Source organism: Physeter macrocephalus, chromosome 20 (genome assembly GCF_002837175.3).
Source record: "Physeter macrocephalus isolate SW-GA chromosome 20, ASM283717v5, whole genome shotgun sequence".
Classification (NCBI taxonomy): domain Eukaryota; kingdom Metazoa; phylum Chordata; class Mammalia; order Artiodactyla; family Physeteridae; genus Physeter; species Physeter macrocephalus.
The window spans coordinates 86490638-86505658 of record NC_041233.1 but is presented as its reverse complement, the minus strand read 5'-3'; the positions used below and the strand labels follow the sequence as shown (position 1 = coordinate 86505658).

The following is a 15021-nucleotide window of genomic DNA, read 5'->3' as shown; positions in this document are numbered from 1 at the left end:
GATCTTTGCCTCCATTCTTTTTCCAAGGTCTTGGATCATCTTCACTATCATTATTCTGAATTCTTTTTCTGGAAGGTTTCCTGTCTCCACTTCATTTAATTGTTTTTCTGGGGTTTTATCTTGTTCCTTCATCTAGTACATAGCCCTCTGCCTTTTCATCTTGTCTGTCTTTTTGTGACTGTGGTTTTTGTTCCACAGGCTGCAGGATTGTAGTTCTTTTTGCTTCTTCTGTCTGCCCTCTGGTGGATGAGGCTATCTAAGAGGCTTGTGCACGTTTCCTGTTGGGAGGGTCTGGTGGTGGGTAGAGCTGGCTGTTGCTCTGGTGGGCAGAGCTCAGTAAAACTTCAATCCACTTGTCTGCTGATGGGTGGGGCTGGGTTCCCTCCCTTTTGGTTGTTTGGCCTGAGTCGACCCAACACTGGAGCCTACCTGGGCTCTTTGGTGGGGCTAATGTCGGACTCTGGGAGGGCTCATGCCAAGGAATACTTCCCAGAATTTCTCCTGCCAGTGTCCTTGTCCCCACGGTGAGCCACAGCCACCCCCTGCCTCTGCAGGAGACCCTCCAACACTAGCAGGTAGGTCTGGTTCAGTCTCCTATGGGGTCACTGCTCCTTCCCCTGGGTCCCGATGCACACACTACTTTGTGTGTGCCCTCCAAGAGTGGAGTCTCTGTTTCCCCCAGTCCTGTCAAAGTCCTGCAGTCAAATCCCTTCAAAATCTGATTCTCTAGGAATTCCTCCTCCCGTTGCCGGACCCCCAGGTTGGAAGCCTGACGTGGGGCTCAGAACCTTCACTCCAGTGGGTGGACCTGTGTGCTATAAGTGTTCTCCAGTTTGTGAGTCACCCACCCAGCAGTTATGGGATTTGATTTTACTGTGATTGTGCCCCTCCTACCATCTCATTGTGGCTTCTCTTTTGTCTTTGGATGTGGGGTATCTTTTTTGGTGAGTTCCAGTGTCTTCCTGTCGATGATTGTTCAGCAGTTAGTTGTGATTCCGGTGTTCTCGCAAGAGGGAGTGAGCGCACCTCCTTGTACTCTGCCATCTTCCTCACAACACCCTTGAACGAAAGCTCTGTCTTTATTCTTGTCTCATCGATCAGGAGATCATGCTGTCAGGGTGAAGCATTTGAACGTACTTGGATTTCTACTTCCGTTTCGTTAAAACACTTTAAAATGTTTAATTCTTTGACTTGTATAGAATGTGAACTTTAAATTAATTTCCTTTCAATCTGACACCATTCTGAAAATTGTGCCTAGGAAAAGAAATTAACCAGGCCTTTTATTTATTTACAGCTTGGAAGACTTTCATGATTGGATTTCTAAAGCCATAAATTCTCAGGAAACTGATGGCCTCATCAATTCTGTGAGTTGTTAAAACGCATCGTGTGTGCTCTGGGTCTTTTCCTAGATTCGGATTTACAGTCTGCTATTTAGTAATCTTAATTATCTCATGCTGTGCAAGGCCAGGTCATGTGTCCTGCCTTCTTCGTAAACAGCAGTCCTCGCTGGCCCCGTGAAGGGTGCCCCCCCACAACCCCGTCTTTGTGAGGCTGGAGTTTGAGCTGCTTTGTGATGCTGGGTGTGGAGATGGTTTTCACTCTTCCGGCAGTGCTGTTGAATCAATGCGTTTACATAGAGAGTATCAAGATGAAGACAAAAGAGTGAGAGACATCAGTATTAAGTCTGTCCATGGGATGGCCTGCTGTGATGATTAAACGTACTGTCTGTGTTAGTTGATTAATTAGGGACATATCTGTGTCCACTTACGGACACACCTGCTGGTACTCTTGCTCCTTTGTGGTCATTTATCAGCATGGCCACCGAGAGCTCAGCAGGAGGCACATCAACCAAATAAAGTGAAAAACCTAACCTCTAGGTGGGGTCTTTACAAAAGCAAATTAAAGTATTATCCAGAACAATGATCCTTGGCTTTCACTCTGCTAATTTCTTCCCTCAAACACAGGAAAGTGTAGTTTACTCTTTTGTATTATGAACTGTTTGCATTTTTCTCCTCTTTTCCGGCAGGAGCTGGGGTCTCCGAGCAGGGTGGGCGACCCCCAACCAGAGGCCTGGCGTCAGTTGGCGGCCCCCCTGCGCCTCCGCTGCGTGGACACGTTCCGCGGGTACGTGGGCTCCCTGGTGACACGTGGGCACAGGTGGCCTCGGGTGGCACGTTCACAAGTCTACCCACTTGCAGCGGGAGGCGTTTCACGTGCCTTTTACTCTCTAGGCTAGAAAGGATTTCCTGCCCTAAAGAGAAATCGGCAGCCTCTCCTGACTTGAAAACTGTCATGAGAGCCAGGGTGACGTGTCACTGGAGAGCAATAGTGGGAGAGGCCGGAGCCCGCCTCCCCGGTGCACAGGTGCTGCTGAGAAAGCCACTCACACGTGTGAGCAGCTGCCCGAGGGCCCCGTGTCCGCTCAGCCCTGGACCGATGGGCCGGTGCCCCAGTCTGGAAACGGAACCCGGGGCAGCCCTTGGCCGCCTCCACCATTCGCACAGCAGCTCGGATATCAACTGATAGCAAATCCCCAGAGTCCTGCAGTAAATTGTTATTTTCCAGTTCTGGGAAAAGAACGAAGGCCAGGACCAAACTCTGAAAATAGAGTCTAAAGCTGGATGGCTGAAAAGCAGTATCTCAGTGTCAGGTCTTCTATTTCTCCCACTGAGGCCTTTCAAACTCCGGTGATAACCTGGTAACTCTGACCCAGCTTCCCGAGCTCCGAGTGCTCCTGTGTGTGTATCCAAAGCCAGGCAGTGATCACAGTAATGATACCAATAATAAGCACTGCTAACAGTTTTGAGTCCTCATGGTATGCCAAGCACTGTTCCAACTTGTCTTAATTTCTTTAATCTCTTAGCAATCCTATGAAGTATATACTTTTAATAATACACCTGTTTCACTGATAAAGAAATTGAGCCACAGAGTTGAGTAAGTTGGGCTCCAGAGTGCCCACAAATCACCCACTGACATACTAACGTTTTTATTCCCCACATTCTGAGAAATTAGCAGCAAACAACAGCACATGCAGAATCTGTTTTATTGTGTTCCTCTTTCTTTCGGAGATGTTCACAAGTGGACAGGAGTTGACATTGATTAAGTGCTAAGATGTTTCCAGCACCGTTTAGGCGCTGTGATGTACGTTACTCTCTGTTGTGGTGCCCATGGTCCCCGGGTCAGGGGTGTCCCTCCTTCACAGAGAACTGATGAGGGGCTCGCCTGAGGTCCAGTGGCTCCTAAGAGAGAGGGACTCAGGGCTTGACCCTAAAGACTGTCCCCTCCCACTACAGTTCTTTAACCTGAGACATCTGAGTAATTAGCACAAAGTGGAGTGATCGGGAATGTTTTGCACCATTTTCAAGTTACACAGTTCAGTGTTGGTGTAAGTTTTTCTTCAGACATCATGTTGGAAATGTTGGCCGAGAGGACTTTAGTGCGGGGTCCTAAGCGTGATGGTTAGAAGTGGGAGATTCCTGCTCTTTACGTGTCTGTTTGTATCCTGACGGCACCTGTGTCCTGCAGCTGGGCCATCCTTGTCACATGCCCAGGCCCTGAGGGTGCATCTCTGTGGGTTTGCAGGATCGCTCTCATCCTCATGGTCTTCGTGAACTACGGAGGTGGGAGATACTGGTACTTCAAGCACGCGAGTTGGAACGGTAAGACACCGCCGAGAGGTCGCCTTACTGACGCGGGCCCTCTGAGAGCCTCAGGTGGGAGGGCTCTTCGGCGCCCCCCAGGGGTTCCAGAGGTGAGCCCCACAGAGGCCCCTTAGGTCATTCTGTCAGCCTTCAGTTCTGTTCTTCCTTTCATGTGCTCCGGTTCCGAGATGCTTCGCTGTCATCACGTTGTAAGCGATCCTTGTCCTCTTCTAGGTGTGCCTTGTACCTCAGCCGCATGGGCGTCCTGCCCCGAGACTCATGGTCCTCCTGGGGGTGCCGTAGCTGGGGGTGGTCTGAGTGGCGCTGAATAGTGGCTGTGAATCTGGCTGGGGGGTTGGTTTAGGGTGGGTTTTGAGTAAGATCTGCCTAAGATCACAGATTGTCCGCATACTTCTCTGTGGTGCTCCCACAGCAGGGCTGCTCTCAGGTAGCGCCCGGGCTGGCCCCTGGCCGCAGAGTCCAGGGAGCTCGGTGCTGCTTCACAAGGTTGTCCCAGGACTCGCCCCGTCAGTGTGAGATGGAAGCCGTCCCGGGTCAGGAAGCACCGACGTTCCAGGTCCTTGCCTCACCGTCGTGCTTGTGTTCTTCTGCAGGACTGACGGTGGCTGACCTTGTGTTCCCGTGGTGAGTTGCAAATCCGCCATCCGCTCTTCATAGCAAAGTTTTGTTTTCAGCGGATGCTGGACCTTCCCAACACCAGCCTTGAGTTCCGGGCTGCGGGCCTGTGCTGCCCACAGGTGATGGCGTGATGAGGTCCTTCTGAAAGCTGGGTTCCTGAACCGTTCTGACACTTGGCCTCGTGCTTATCTAAGACACGTGAAAATAAAAGACTGCTGATTTCAGAGGGAACATTTTATTAGTGTGGATATGATGTACAAGGTCCTGGAATCTCGTAGGAAATCATAAATTCTGAGTATTCCACTAATCCTGAAAATAAATTTAAACATCTTAGATACTGATATATGCAGTATATCAGTATCAGGGAATTCTGATAAGTATGTAGCAGTTAAGGATAGTAATAAGTTACACTTCAGAATAATGGTGGAGGACTTCCCTGGTGGCGCAGTGGTTGAGAGTCCGCCTGCCAATGCAGGGGGCACAGGTTCAAGCCCTGGTCCAGGAAGATCCCACATGCCGCGGAGCAACTGAGCCCGTGTGCCGCAGCTGCTGAGTCTGCGCTCTAGAGCCCGTGAGCCACAACTACTGAGCCCACGAGCCACAACTGCTGAAGCCTGTGTGCCTAGAGCCCGTGCTCCGCAACAAGAGAAGCCACCGCAATGAGAAGCCCGCACACCGCAACAAAGAGTAGCCCCCGCTCACCACAACTAGAGGAAGCCCGTGTGCAGCAACGAAGACCCAACGCAGCCAAAAATAAATAAATAAATAAACTAACTAACTAAATAAAATAAAATAAAATAATAGTGGAGTACCCCGCTCTGCCCGGATCATTCCCCTGTTGAGGGACTCTGGCCCCCGCACAACGTGGCTCTTGCGTCTTCGCTGAGATGCTCTGAGCAGCTTGCCTCCATCATTTATAGGCAGGACGAGCCACTGGTTTGCGTCTTTGGTCCCCATCATTTCACTGCTAATGTGAACTCAGGTTTATCTGAGTGGGGGAGGAGTTCCTTTTGTTTTAATTGACGTGTAGTTGATGTACAACATTATATAAGTTACAGGTGTACAATACAGGGATTCACAATTTTTAAAGGGTACACTCCATTTATAGTTATTCTAGAATATTGGTATTCCTTATGTTGTACAATACATCCTTGTAGCTTATTTTATACTTAGTGGTTTGTCTGTCTTTGATGGAAGGCTTGTCCATGGAAGCTGCAGTCAGTGCTGAAGGATCTCCCCCTAAGACAGGACGAGAAGGTGCACAGTCCTTCCAGCCCAACGTTCTGATTCTTCACCACTAAACGGATGTGGTTTCAATCGTCGGTTTCTTTCAAAAATCACGTGTTGTAGTAGGTTATAAGATACTATGTAGTAGGTTATGTAGTAGGTTATAAAATACTTATGTATGTAGGTTATAAAATACTAATGACGTAGAGACAGAAAAAGTTGGAAGTGGCCACCTAGTAATAGCTGTTGTTTTTTTAGGTTTGTGTTCATTATGGGATCTTCGATCTTTCTGTCAATGACTTCCATTCTGCAGCGGGGATGTTCAAAATTCAGACTGCTGGGGAAAATTGCATGGAGGAGTTTCCTGTTAATCTGTATAGGGATTGTCATTGTGAACCCCAATTATTGCCTTGGTCCACGTAAGTATCTTTCCCCCTCGGTTAGAATGTATTCAGGTTGCAATAGGGAAACGATGTGTTATAATTGGAAAGAAATGCAGTTTCTCCATCTCATGTACCTGCAAAAAGAACAGTTACTAGAATAGTACATCTAATGCTTGTATGACTTTGGGCATTATTATTATTACTATCTTGGAATTTTAGGCCTGGGAGGTGTCACCAAGTCCACTCAAACCCTTCTGTACAAAGGAGGACCCTGGGGCCGGGAGGGTGAGGTGCTGTGTCCGTGTGTAGTGAAGGGCAGAGCAGGGGCCAGACCAGGCCACTGGTTCTCAGAGCTGCCCTCCTGCCGCTTTGGTGTCATCAGCTTTCACAGTAAGGCTGTTGTTCAGGGGTCCACCTTGCCATCACCTGAATGCCCCCGGGCTGCGGAAAAGGTATGACATCTCTGTCACTGAGTGGCGTGAGAGGGACAGGAAAGCTGAGGGAAGGATGTGAGCCCTGTTTAAGGGGACCAGTGTCGGAACCAGGGAAGGCAGTGGCCACCGTCGTTAAGGGGCTTATGGTGTCATTAGCAGAAAGAAGACGTACTTATCCAGGCAGGTGCCGGGTGAACCCCTCAGGCAAGAAGCACCAAGGCTTCAGGCAATGGGAGGAGGTGGGGTGCTAAGGGAAGGTGTCACAGAAAAGTCCATTCGATGGATCACCCAACAGAGGGCCGCTGCTCCCAGGAGGACACACTGCGGGGGTCCTTACGAGGTTACCCTCGGGCAGTGATACAGTCACGTAGCCTGCAGGGCGGGGACAGTCCATGGCCTGCGCTGGGTCTGCAGGTTCCTGCTGGATGTGAGTTGAATCCACACTCCTGATGGGAAAGACCGGGGCGGGGCAGGGCAGGGCTTCGGGGCCGAGGGCGTCCGCGCTTTATCCACACACCGAGCCGGACCCTTGCTCTTAGCCCAGCCTCACTGCCGTGTGTGAGCCAGGCCCTTGACCACATGTGTTTCCATCTCCAAGAGCTTAACTTCCTCAGGTGCAGTGGAAGTCCGTCTCCCCCCCTCAGGAAACAGTGGTGTCGTCTTGGGGTGAAGTGAGCAGTGCTGGCTGACACCCCCGTACCCTGTGCATCCCGCAGTGTCCTGGGAGAAGGTGCGTATCCCCGGCGTGCTCCAGCGGCTCGGGAGCACCTACTTTGTGGTCGCTGTGTTGGAGCTGCTCTTTGCCAAGCCCGTGCCTGAGAGCTGCACCTCGGTGAGAAACCCTGCATTAAAAAAGGGGGAGAGGTCCCTGTTTAGGTGCTAGAACTTTCTTTAGTTTTGAGTGCGGTACCAGAGACTACAAGACTCTAACTCAGTTAGTCAAAAACATTCTTTTTTCTCTTCAATTAGTTATTTTTATTTAGTCTTTATATCAATCTTTTTTTAAACTGTGGTAAAAAACACGTAACATGAGATCTACCCTCTTAACACATATTTCAGTTTCCATTAATCAAATGAATGTGATGGCGCTAAATAACACCACCATCTTCTAGTTGACTGGTCCAGCCTCTTGGGGAAATTACTGCCAGTTTTTCAATTTCGTGGTGGTAAAGATACACAAAAACCTCACAGAACATTTCAGTGTCTATACACATGCTGCAGAGGTTCGACTTGGGACAGTGCCAACGTCGGGCCAGGAGATGACAGTTCCGCCCTGGGCCGCTTCCTGTTTCTTCTTTGTAAGAAGTATGTGAGCACCTCACCTCGTTTGTAATTACTTTCTGTCTTATTATAAATTGCTGAGTTGAGTTTACTCAGATGACAGCTATTTTTTTTCCCCCAACGGAAGTAAAACTTCAGGTGGAAATGTTTAAATTCTTCCATTTGGGGTCCTACTTCACAGTAAGTTAATAAAGCTGTATTTTTTGTCCAGCTCCTTCCTGTGTGGGTAACTAGCAAATTCATCACTGAATCCCAGGTTCTCTTGGTTTTTCCTGTAACAATCCCTCGGTTTTACGTGCTTGGAGCGCATTTACACTTCATTCCTTCACACCGCGCCCCCCGACCCCGCTGGCGCACCCGTGCCCTCTGCTGTAGGCTATGGAAGGCACGCGGGGGCTCCACATGCACATGTGAACCTGACCTTGCTCTCGGTGGGAGACCGGAGGGTCTGCAAGGCTCGTCCAGGTCCCACAGTGGAGCCCAGGGCTGGGGGGACACCAGGAGTGGTGGGCTGCACCTCTCCTTCCCTCAACCAGAAGAGCTCCAAAAGCTTAAATTTTATTTTCCTTTTTAAAAACATAGCTGTATTTCTTTCTTTTAATTTAATTTAATTTAATTAATTTTGGCTGTGTTGGGTCTTTGTTGCTGCGCGCGGGCTTTCTCTAGTTGCGGCGAGCGGGGGCTACTCTTCATTGCTGCACGTGGGCTTCTCATTGCGGTGACTTCTCTTGTTGTGGAGCACGGGCTCTAGGTGTGCAGGCTTCAGTAGTTGTGGCTCGCGGGCCCAGTAGCTGTGGCTCGCGGGCTCTAGGGCGCAGGGTCAAGTGTTGGCTCTAGGTGTGCAGGCTTCAGTAGTTGTGGCTCGCGGGCCCAGTAGCTGTGGCTCGCGGGCTCTAGAGCGCAGGCTCAGTAGTTGTGGCGCACGGGCTTAGTTGCACTGCGGCATGTGGTATCTTCCCGGACCAGGGCTCGAACCCTTGTCCCCTGCATTGGCAGGCAGATTCTTAACCACTGCGCCACCAGGGAAGTCCCTTTATTTCTTTTTAAAATAATAGCTTTATTGAGATATAATTCACATACCATAAACTTACACATTTGAGGCGTAGAATTGAGGGATATTTAGTATATTCACAGAGTTGTGCAGTCGTCACCACTGTCTAACTCTAGAACAATTTCATTATCTCCCGAAACACCCTGTCCTCACTACCAGCCACTCTCCAACCCCAGGTCCCCCCAGCCCTAGGCAACCCCTAATCTACTCTCTGTCTATAGATCTGCCTGTTCTGGACATGTCATAGAAATGGAATTATAGAATATATGGCTTTTTGTGTCTGGCTTCTTTCATGTAGCAGAATATTTTTTGAGGTTTATCCATGTTATACCATCAGTACTTGATTCCTTTTTACTTCTGAATAATATTCCATTTTATGAACGTACCACATTTTGTATCCAGTCATCAGGTGATGGATATTTGACTTGTTTCCACTTTCTGGCTATTACGCATAATGATTCCATGTCCATTTGTGTACAAGTTTTTGTACGAACATCTCTTTTCAGATCTCTTCGGTATAGGAGTGGAATTGTCCACTGATTTCTTCTTAACTGGCATTTTACTGTGCTATATCATAGAGATGAAGCATCTAGACCACATACCACATATGAAATAAACACACGTCTATTTTATGTTACTACCATAAAGGCCAAGAGGAGCATCACTGAGAATTTTCTGAGTACATGTACTGCACTGTGCATTGTTTCCCATTCCACTTGCATTTAGTTCACGTTTTTTATGCCCTGCCCCTGCAGGAGAGAAGCTGCTTTTCTCTGCTGGACATCACATCCAGCTGGCCCCAGTGGCTCTTCGTCCTGATGCTGGAAGGTGTTTGGCTGGCCTTGACCTTCTTCTTACCTGTTCCCGGATGCCCTACGTGAGCCAGCCCTGCGGAAACCCCTCTTTGCCAAGTCCGAGCCCCTGGGTTACAGCTGTCGGATTTCCCACATTGGGACCTCTCTTCCTCTCTCTCTTCTCCCCTTGTGTGGGAGGGGGTTTGGGCGCGTGTCCAGAGGCCTGTCTCTGTGAGGTTTTTCCAGGGTCGGTGGGACAGACGTTGGGCCCCCGCCTTACCCCTCAGGCAGCCGTCGAGTCAGGGGCCCCGCAGTGGACGCGCATGGCGCCCCGGGGTCGTCAGGCTGGTGGGTGTTTGCGGCTCTTTGTGGGCACGCACATCACCAGAGTACATCCCCCTGCTCCTAAGTCTGGTGGGTGAAGTGCATGTTCTCGCTTCCCCAGTGGCTATCTGGGCCCCGGGGGCCTCGGAGATTGGGGCAAGTATCCGAACTGCACCGGAGGCGCTGCCAGCTACATTGACCGCCTGCTCCTGGGAGACCATCACCTTTACCAGCATCCCTCCTCGGCCGTGAGTGAGGCCGGCTCCGACTTGGAACCGGACACTGAGGGGAAGGAAGGGAAAGAGCCAACTCCGAACTGTGTCCATGAAATAGACTAGGGTGGAGCGAAGTTTTATTTCAAAAGTTGGCTGACTTCACAGACTTCAGTTGAATGTTGGTTGTGGGCGGCGTGTAGACGTCTCTTTGGCTGTTAAAGTGAGACTGGCTGGTGTCAGGTGCGCAGCAAGGTGCTTTCTTGTACATCTCAGGTATGGGGACAGCTTCCCGTGCGGGAGGTCTGTCAGGCAGTGCTTTTGGGATCAGCACGTGTGGGGCTGGAGGAAGCAGGACGGGGCAGTGGGGACAGCCACACGCAGGCCCCCGCTGGTCTCCTGGGGGCTGGGGCGGCCCCTCAGGGTTGTTCTCAGTGGGGTGAGGGACCAGGCCCTAGACATCCCTGGTGGGATGTGATGGCCTGGCCAGGGGGCGACTCCTGAGGGGCAGCTCTCTTCAGGGACAAATCCAGAAGCGGCTGAGAGCTTTGGGCCATGAATACATCTAGCAGCCGGGGGAGTGGATGCTTTAGTTGCGAAAGGGGTGGGATGGGCAGGCGGGGGCCAGATAGCTGGGCGCTGCCTTCCAGCACCCACCGCAATGACTGGTTCCAAATTTCTGCCATTTCTACAATAACGATTTCTTTTATAACGAAATAATACAAAGGTATTTTTCTTATCGTTATTTGCCTTAAAAGAAGAAAGGAAGCTGTCGACGTTACAGTAGGGTTGGCCGCAAAGAGTAAACCTGAAAATTAGAAGGTGTCACGTGTGGTGTTTGAAGCTGGTTAGGGACGCGTAGCGTCCCAGCCACGGGGCCCAGCACGGTCTCCCGGGCCGCCTGAGGTCCAGGCGGCTGCACTGCGCCAGGGCTCACGTCTGTGTTCCCTCCCAGAGTGTCACATGCCACACGCTCTCTTGGCCAGAAGTATTCTGCCCGTCATCCCCATAAGTTAGCAGTGCATTTCTGCAGCAAAACCAAAAATGTTGAATGCTGGGGTGTATCCAAGTTTGCATTTTGTCTACGAGTTGTTGTGCGCTTTTTGTGATCCTTCGGTGAGTCCCGCCTTCTTGTCCTGCCCTGTCAGGTGCTGTATCACACCGAGGTGGCCTACGATCCAGAAGGCATCCTGGGGACCATCAACTCCATCGTGATGGCGTTTTTAGGAGTTCAGGTATTTGTTCACTTCGTGAGAATGCGTGTTTCTGACAGTCCGTGATTATTGATTCATTACTAATCCAAAAACCATTTGATTAAAGTAAGCAACTGGAAGCACATCTTCTGTGTTTCAGACCTAATAAATTCTGTTTATATTTGACAGGTTGTCAAAACCAGAGGTTGCTAAAATTTAGCCCATTCAAATAATTAGGTATAATTCCTGTATCCTCCAAAGAAGTTATTCATATGGTTCATCTTGGCAGTGGGTGCACAGCAGCCCCTGGCTGAGAGGGGTCCCTGCTGGGCTGGCAGTCTTTGGAAGGTCATCTGTCACCTTATGTGTACAGTTGACACAGTTTCGGGTTATGCCTATTTTATGCCGAAGTCAGTACGGGTTGTTCTTGGTTTCTCTCACATGCAGTTTTGTTAGGATTCTGAGCCGTCTAGATTTTCCTTGCTGAAGTTCTCCTTATTGGTGTTTGAAACTATTTTTTGAGGGGAGATGACGGGGAGGGGAAAGACCGGGTCCAGCCTCCTGGGGGGGCCTCTGCAACGGTGAAAATGCTCCGCGTGTGCTGTCCACGTGGCCGCTGAGTCCTCAGACGTGGCTGGTCTGACGGAGGAACTGGTTTTTAATTTTATGTCATTTAAATTTAAACTGAAATTGTCACAGGTGGCCAGTGGCTCCCACGTGGGACCGTGCAGGTCTACAGCATATACATTTTGGTGATTAAATAATTTCCTATTTAGAGATACTGCCTTTCTCTCTGCAGCACTTTAGAGTTTACATTGGGTGCTTTTATTCATAAATGCATTTAATCCCCCCATATGCTCTCCAGGTAAATCTGCGCCTGCGGGAGCAGCGGAGGGTGGGTGGTGAGGAGTACAGACCGGCGCCGGTGCCTGGACTTGACCCCGCTTACTAGCTAGTAACACCCGGGAGTGTGACTGCACCCTCTGTGATTCAGTGGCACCTAAACAAGTAGTCGCACTTAAATAAGTTAATTCACATAAGGTTCTAAGACGGGGACGTTCATAAATTTTAATTATTATAAGTTATTATTAACACTTTCTCTGATGTTTTCAGAAATTCCTAATTTGCAGGGGGGCGTGGCTATGCAAAGTCCAGATTTTTCTGTTTTTAAAGTGTTTCCCTGCCTCTGGGTCCACCCTGTTCTGTCCCTCTTCTGTACCCCTGCCAGACTGGGCCATCTAGCAGGCCAGCCTGAGCTGGTCCCTTGTCACTTTGGGGGGGAAAAGTGACACTCCTTGGCTCCCATCACCTGTGGGAGAAAGCTCGTGCCTACCTGCTCCCACCTTCCCACCTCTGCCTACCCCCGGCCTTTCTGAATTACCTGCAGCACCTCGGGGAGGCTGTGCGTTTTCACCCGTGTGACATACTCCTGTGCATGCTGTTCCTTCCTGCCCAGACACTGTTCCTGCTTTGCACTCATATCTTCAGCCTGGCGGTACCTCCTCTGCACGTATCCCCTTCCCTCCCTCCCTCCCTCCCTCCCTCTCTCCCTCCCTCCCCAGTGGTCCCTGTGCCTCTAGGCCTCCACTAGCCAAGGGGAGGGGTACTGTTCATCCCCTTGTAACCCCAGTGCCTGCAGGTGAGTCTTGCCTGTCGAGCGGTTAGGACAGTGGATGAGTATGAAATAAGAACACGTCGTAGGAGATTCTCTTGGTCATACTGTGCGTTTTCTTCCCCAGGCAGGGAAAATACTCCTGTATTACAAGGATCACACCAAAGGCATCCTGATCAGATTCGCTGCCTGGGGTTGTTTTCTTGTAAGTAGCGGACGGTCCTCACTGAAATTCCTTCTCTTCACACATACACATTTCAAAGACATAAAATGTTTAGTGACCGGCCGTGGGATAGACAGCAGCTGTCACTTCGCATCGGTAACATTCTTCACTTGAATGTCAGAGAGGAAAAGTCTCGACACCTAAGTTCTCAGGTTGATTTCCTTAGGAAAATGTCTTTATAAATAAGTCAGTGAAGATATGAGGAAATGGAGCGGAGGTGTGGGTTCTGGTGGGGACCTTTGCCAGAAGGACCAGGCCAATGATAACAGGTTCACTGGGGGCAAAAGATAAGCTTGGCTGTTCCTTTCACCCCCGACCTGGCAGTCATGTTTCCTCCACGGATTCACTCCAGTTGATCAGTTCGTTTACCTTCAACTCAGAGTAATGCTGAAAAGAGGTTTTTTTGAGAACATTTGTAGTTACACATCTTAAAAATGTTTTTCCAGTTAAAAGAATAAAACGGAGGGCACAGTTTTCAGCCTTCCCTAAGCAATTAAGTCACTCCTGTTTTTCAGTTTTGAACCACAATTGTTTCTTGAGATGATGTAAGAAACTTTAACATCTTTCTCCCCGCTTCTAGGGGTTTATTTCTGTTGCTTTGACAAAGGCTTCCGAAAATGAAGGCTTTATTCCAGTAAACAAAAACCTCTGGTAGGTACAGAAAGCCTGTCGTTTTCACATCCGGTCGGGCTGGCATTGGCTGTGCTCTCGGGAGCCCTGAGACGCCCGCTGTCCCCCAGGTCCGTCTCCTACGTCACCACGCTGAGCTCCTTCGCCTTCTTCATCCTGCTGGTCCTGTACCCCGTTGTGGACGTGAAGGGGCTGTGGACGGGAACCCCGTTCTTCTACCCGGGTGAGTCCCCCCACCAACCGGCCCCAGGCCTCGCGGAGGAGGGGACCCAGCGGACGGGCCAGAGGCCGCGGGTGCCGGGTGTGTCCAAGGTGCCGGCCGAGGGGGTCCGAGGGGGTCCACGCAGGGCGTCGCTGGGCCTGTTCCTGAGCAGCCCCACCCCGTTTTACCATTTAGGCTGTGGGATCATAAATGCACCCCTCTGGCCGCTTCAGGCACGTCATCCAGTCCCTCAAGCTTCAGAAACAGGGCCGTGCTTTCTCACGTAAACCCCCTGCCCTACAGGCAGTGCCTAAGAGACACCACGCAGAGATGCACGGGTTCTGCCCGGGACGAGAGACAGCAGATGACTTCAGTGACTCGTTTCAGCCCCGAGTCCAGTAACAGTTACGCTCGTTGGTCCTCAAGTTTTCTGTGTAGAGAATATCAATTAATAATTCTGGCTTTCCTTTCAGATTTGGTATTCCAGAATTACACTTACCAAAGGAATGTTTGCTAATAAGTTTTGGTTAAGGTTTACACTCAACTCTCTAAGATTCGCATCACTTACTTTTGGCGTAGCCAATAACAAGTGGGCGCTTTTTCTTTTTTCACTGAACTAAAGGCAAATTTCAAGAGTTAAGTCGATAACCAGCTGTGTTTCCCCAGGAATGAACTCGATCTTGGTGTACGTGGGCCACGAGGTCTTTGCCAACTACTTCCCCTTCCAGTGGAGGCTGGGGGACGGCCAGTCACACAAGGAGCACCTCGTTCAGAACACAGTCGCCACTGCTCTCTGGGTGCTCATCGCTTACGGTCTCTATAGGAAGAAGGTGTTTTGGAAAATCTGAGGCCCCAGCTGAGATGTGTTGCTGGCAGACGACAGGGCCTGGGGCATCATTAAAAGGAGCCATTCGTTATAAAACCGCGTATTTCCAGGTTATTGGGGGAGATGCGGACGTGCTCAGGCTAGTTGATTGGACGTAGCTCATCTGACTCTGTGTACGTGAGACTCAGACATCTGAAACGTAATTGTCTTTTCTCTCCATCTTCTGTAGAAATGGATGCCTTTGCAACTTCATTCTAAGGATTTCTCCTTTAATTTTTCACAAGGGAGTTAACCAGGCCATTTTGCTTCTGTGACCACCTAAGGTCTGATCTTACTGATCTTCTTTCCT

At 50.0% G+C, this 15021-nt stretch overlaps 1 protein-coding gene across 1 annotated transcript in view; it reads left to right on the top strand.

The window, feature by feature from the left end:
* Positions 1-14763, top strand: part of HGSNAT (heparan-alpha-glucosaminide N-acetyltransferase) — a 44260-nt gene extending 29497 nt beyond the window's left edge. Inside the window, exons 6-18 of the mRNA XM_024131530.3 lie at positions 1295-1364; positions 2027-2124; positions 3583-3659; positions 4256-4286; positions 5766-5926; positions 7041-7156; positions 9412-9533; positions 9896-10022; positions 11135-11221; positions 12919-12996; positions 13595-13665; positions 13755-13867; positions 14513-14763. Coding sequence (XP_023987298.2) covers positions 1295-1364; positions 2027-2124; positions 3583-3659; positions 4256-4286; positions 5766-5926; positions 7041-7156; positions 9412-9533; positions 9896-10022; positions 11135-11221; positions 12919-12996; positions 13595-13665; positions 13755-13867; positions 14513-14694 — 1333 coding nt within the window. The 3' untranslated portion in view covers positions 14695-14763. The remainder of the gene's footprint in view (positions 1-1294; positions 1365-2026; positions 2125-3582; positions 3660-4255; positions 4287-5765; positions 5927-7040; positions 7157-9411; positions 9534-9895; positions 10023-11134; positions 11222-12918; positions 12997-13594; positions 13666-13754; positions 13868-14512) is intronic.
* Positions 14764-15021: the final 258 nt, after the last annotated feature.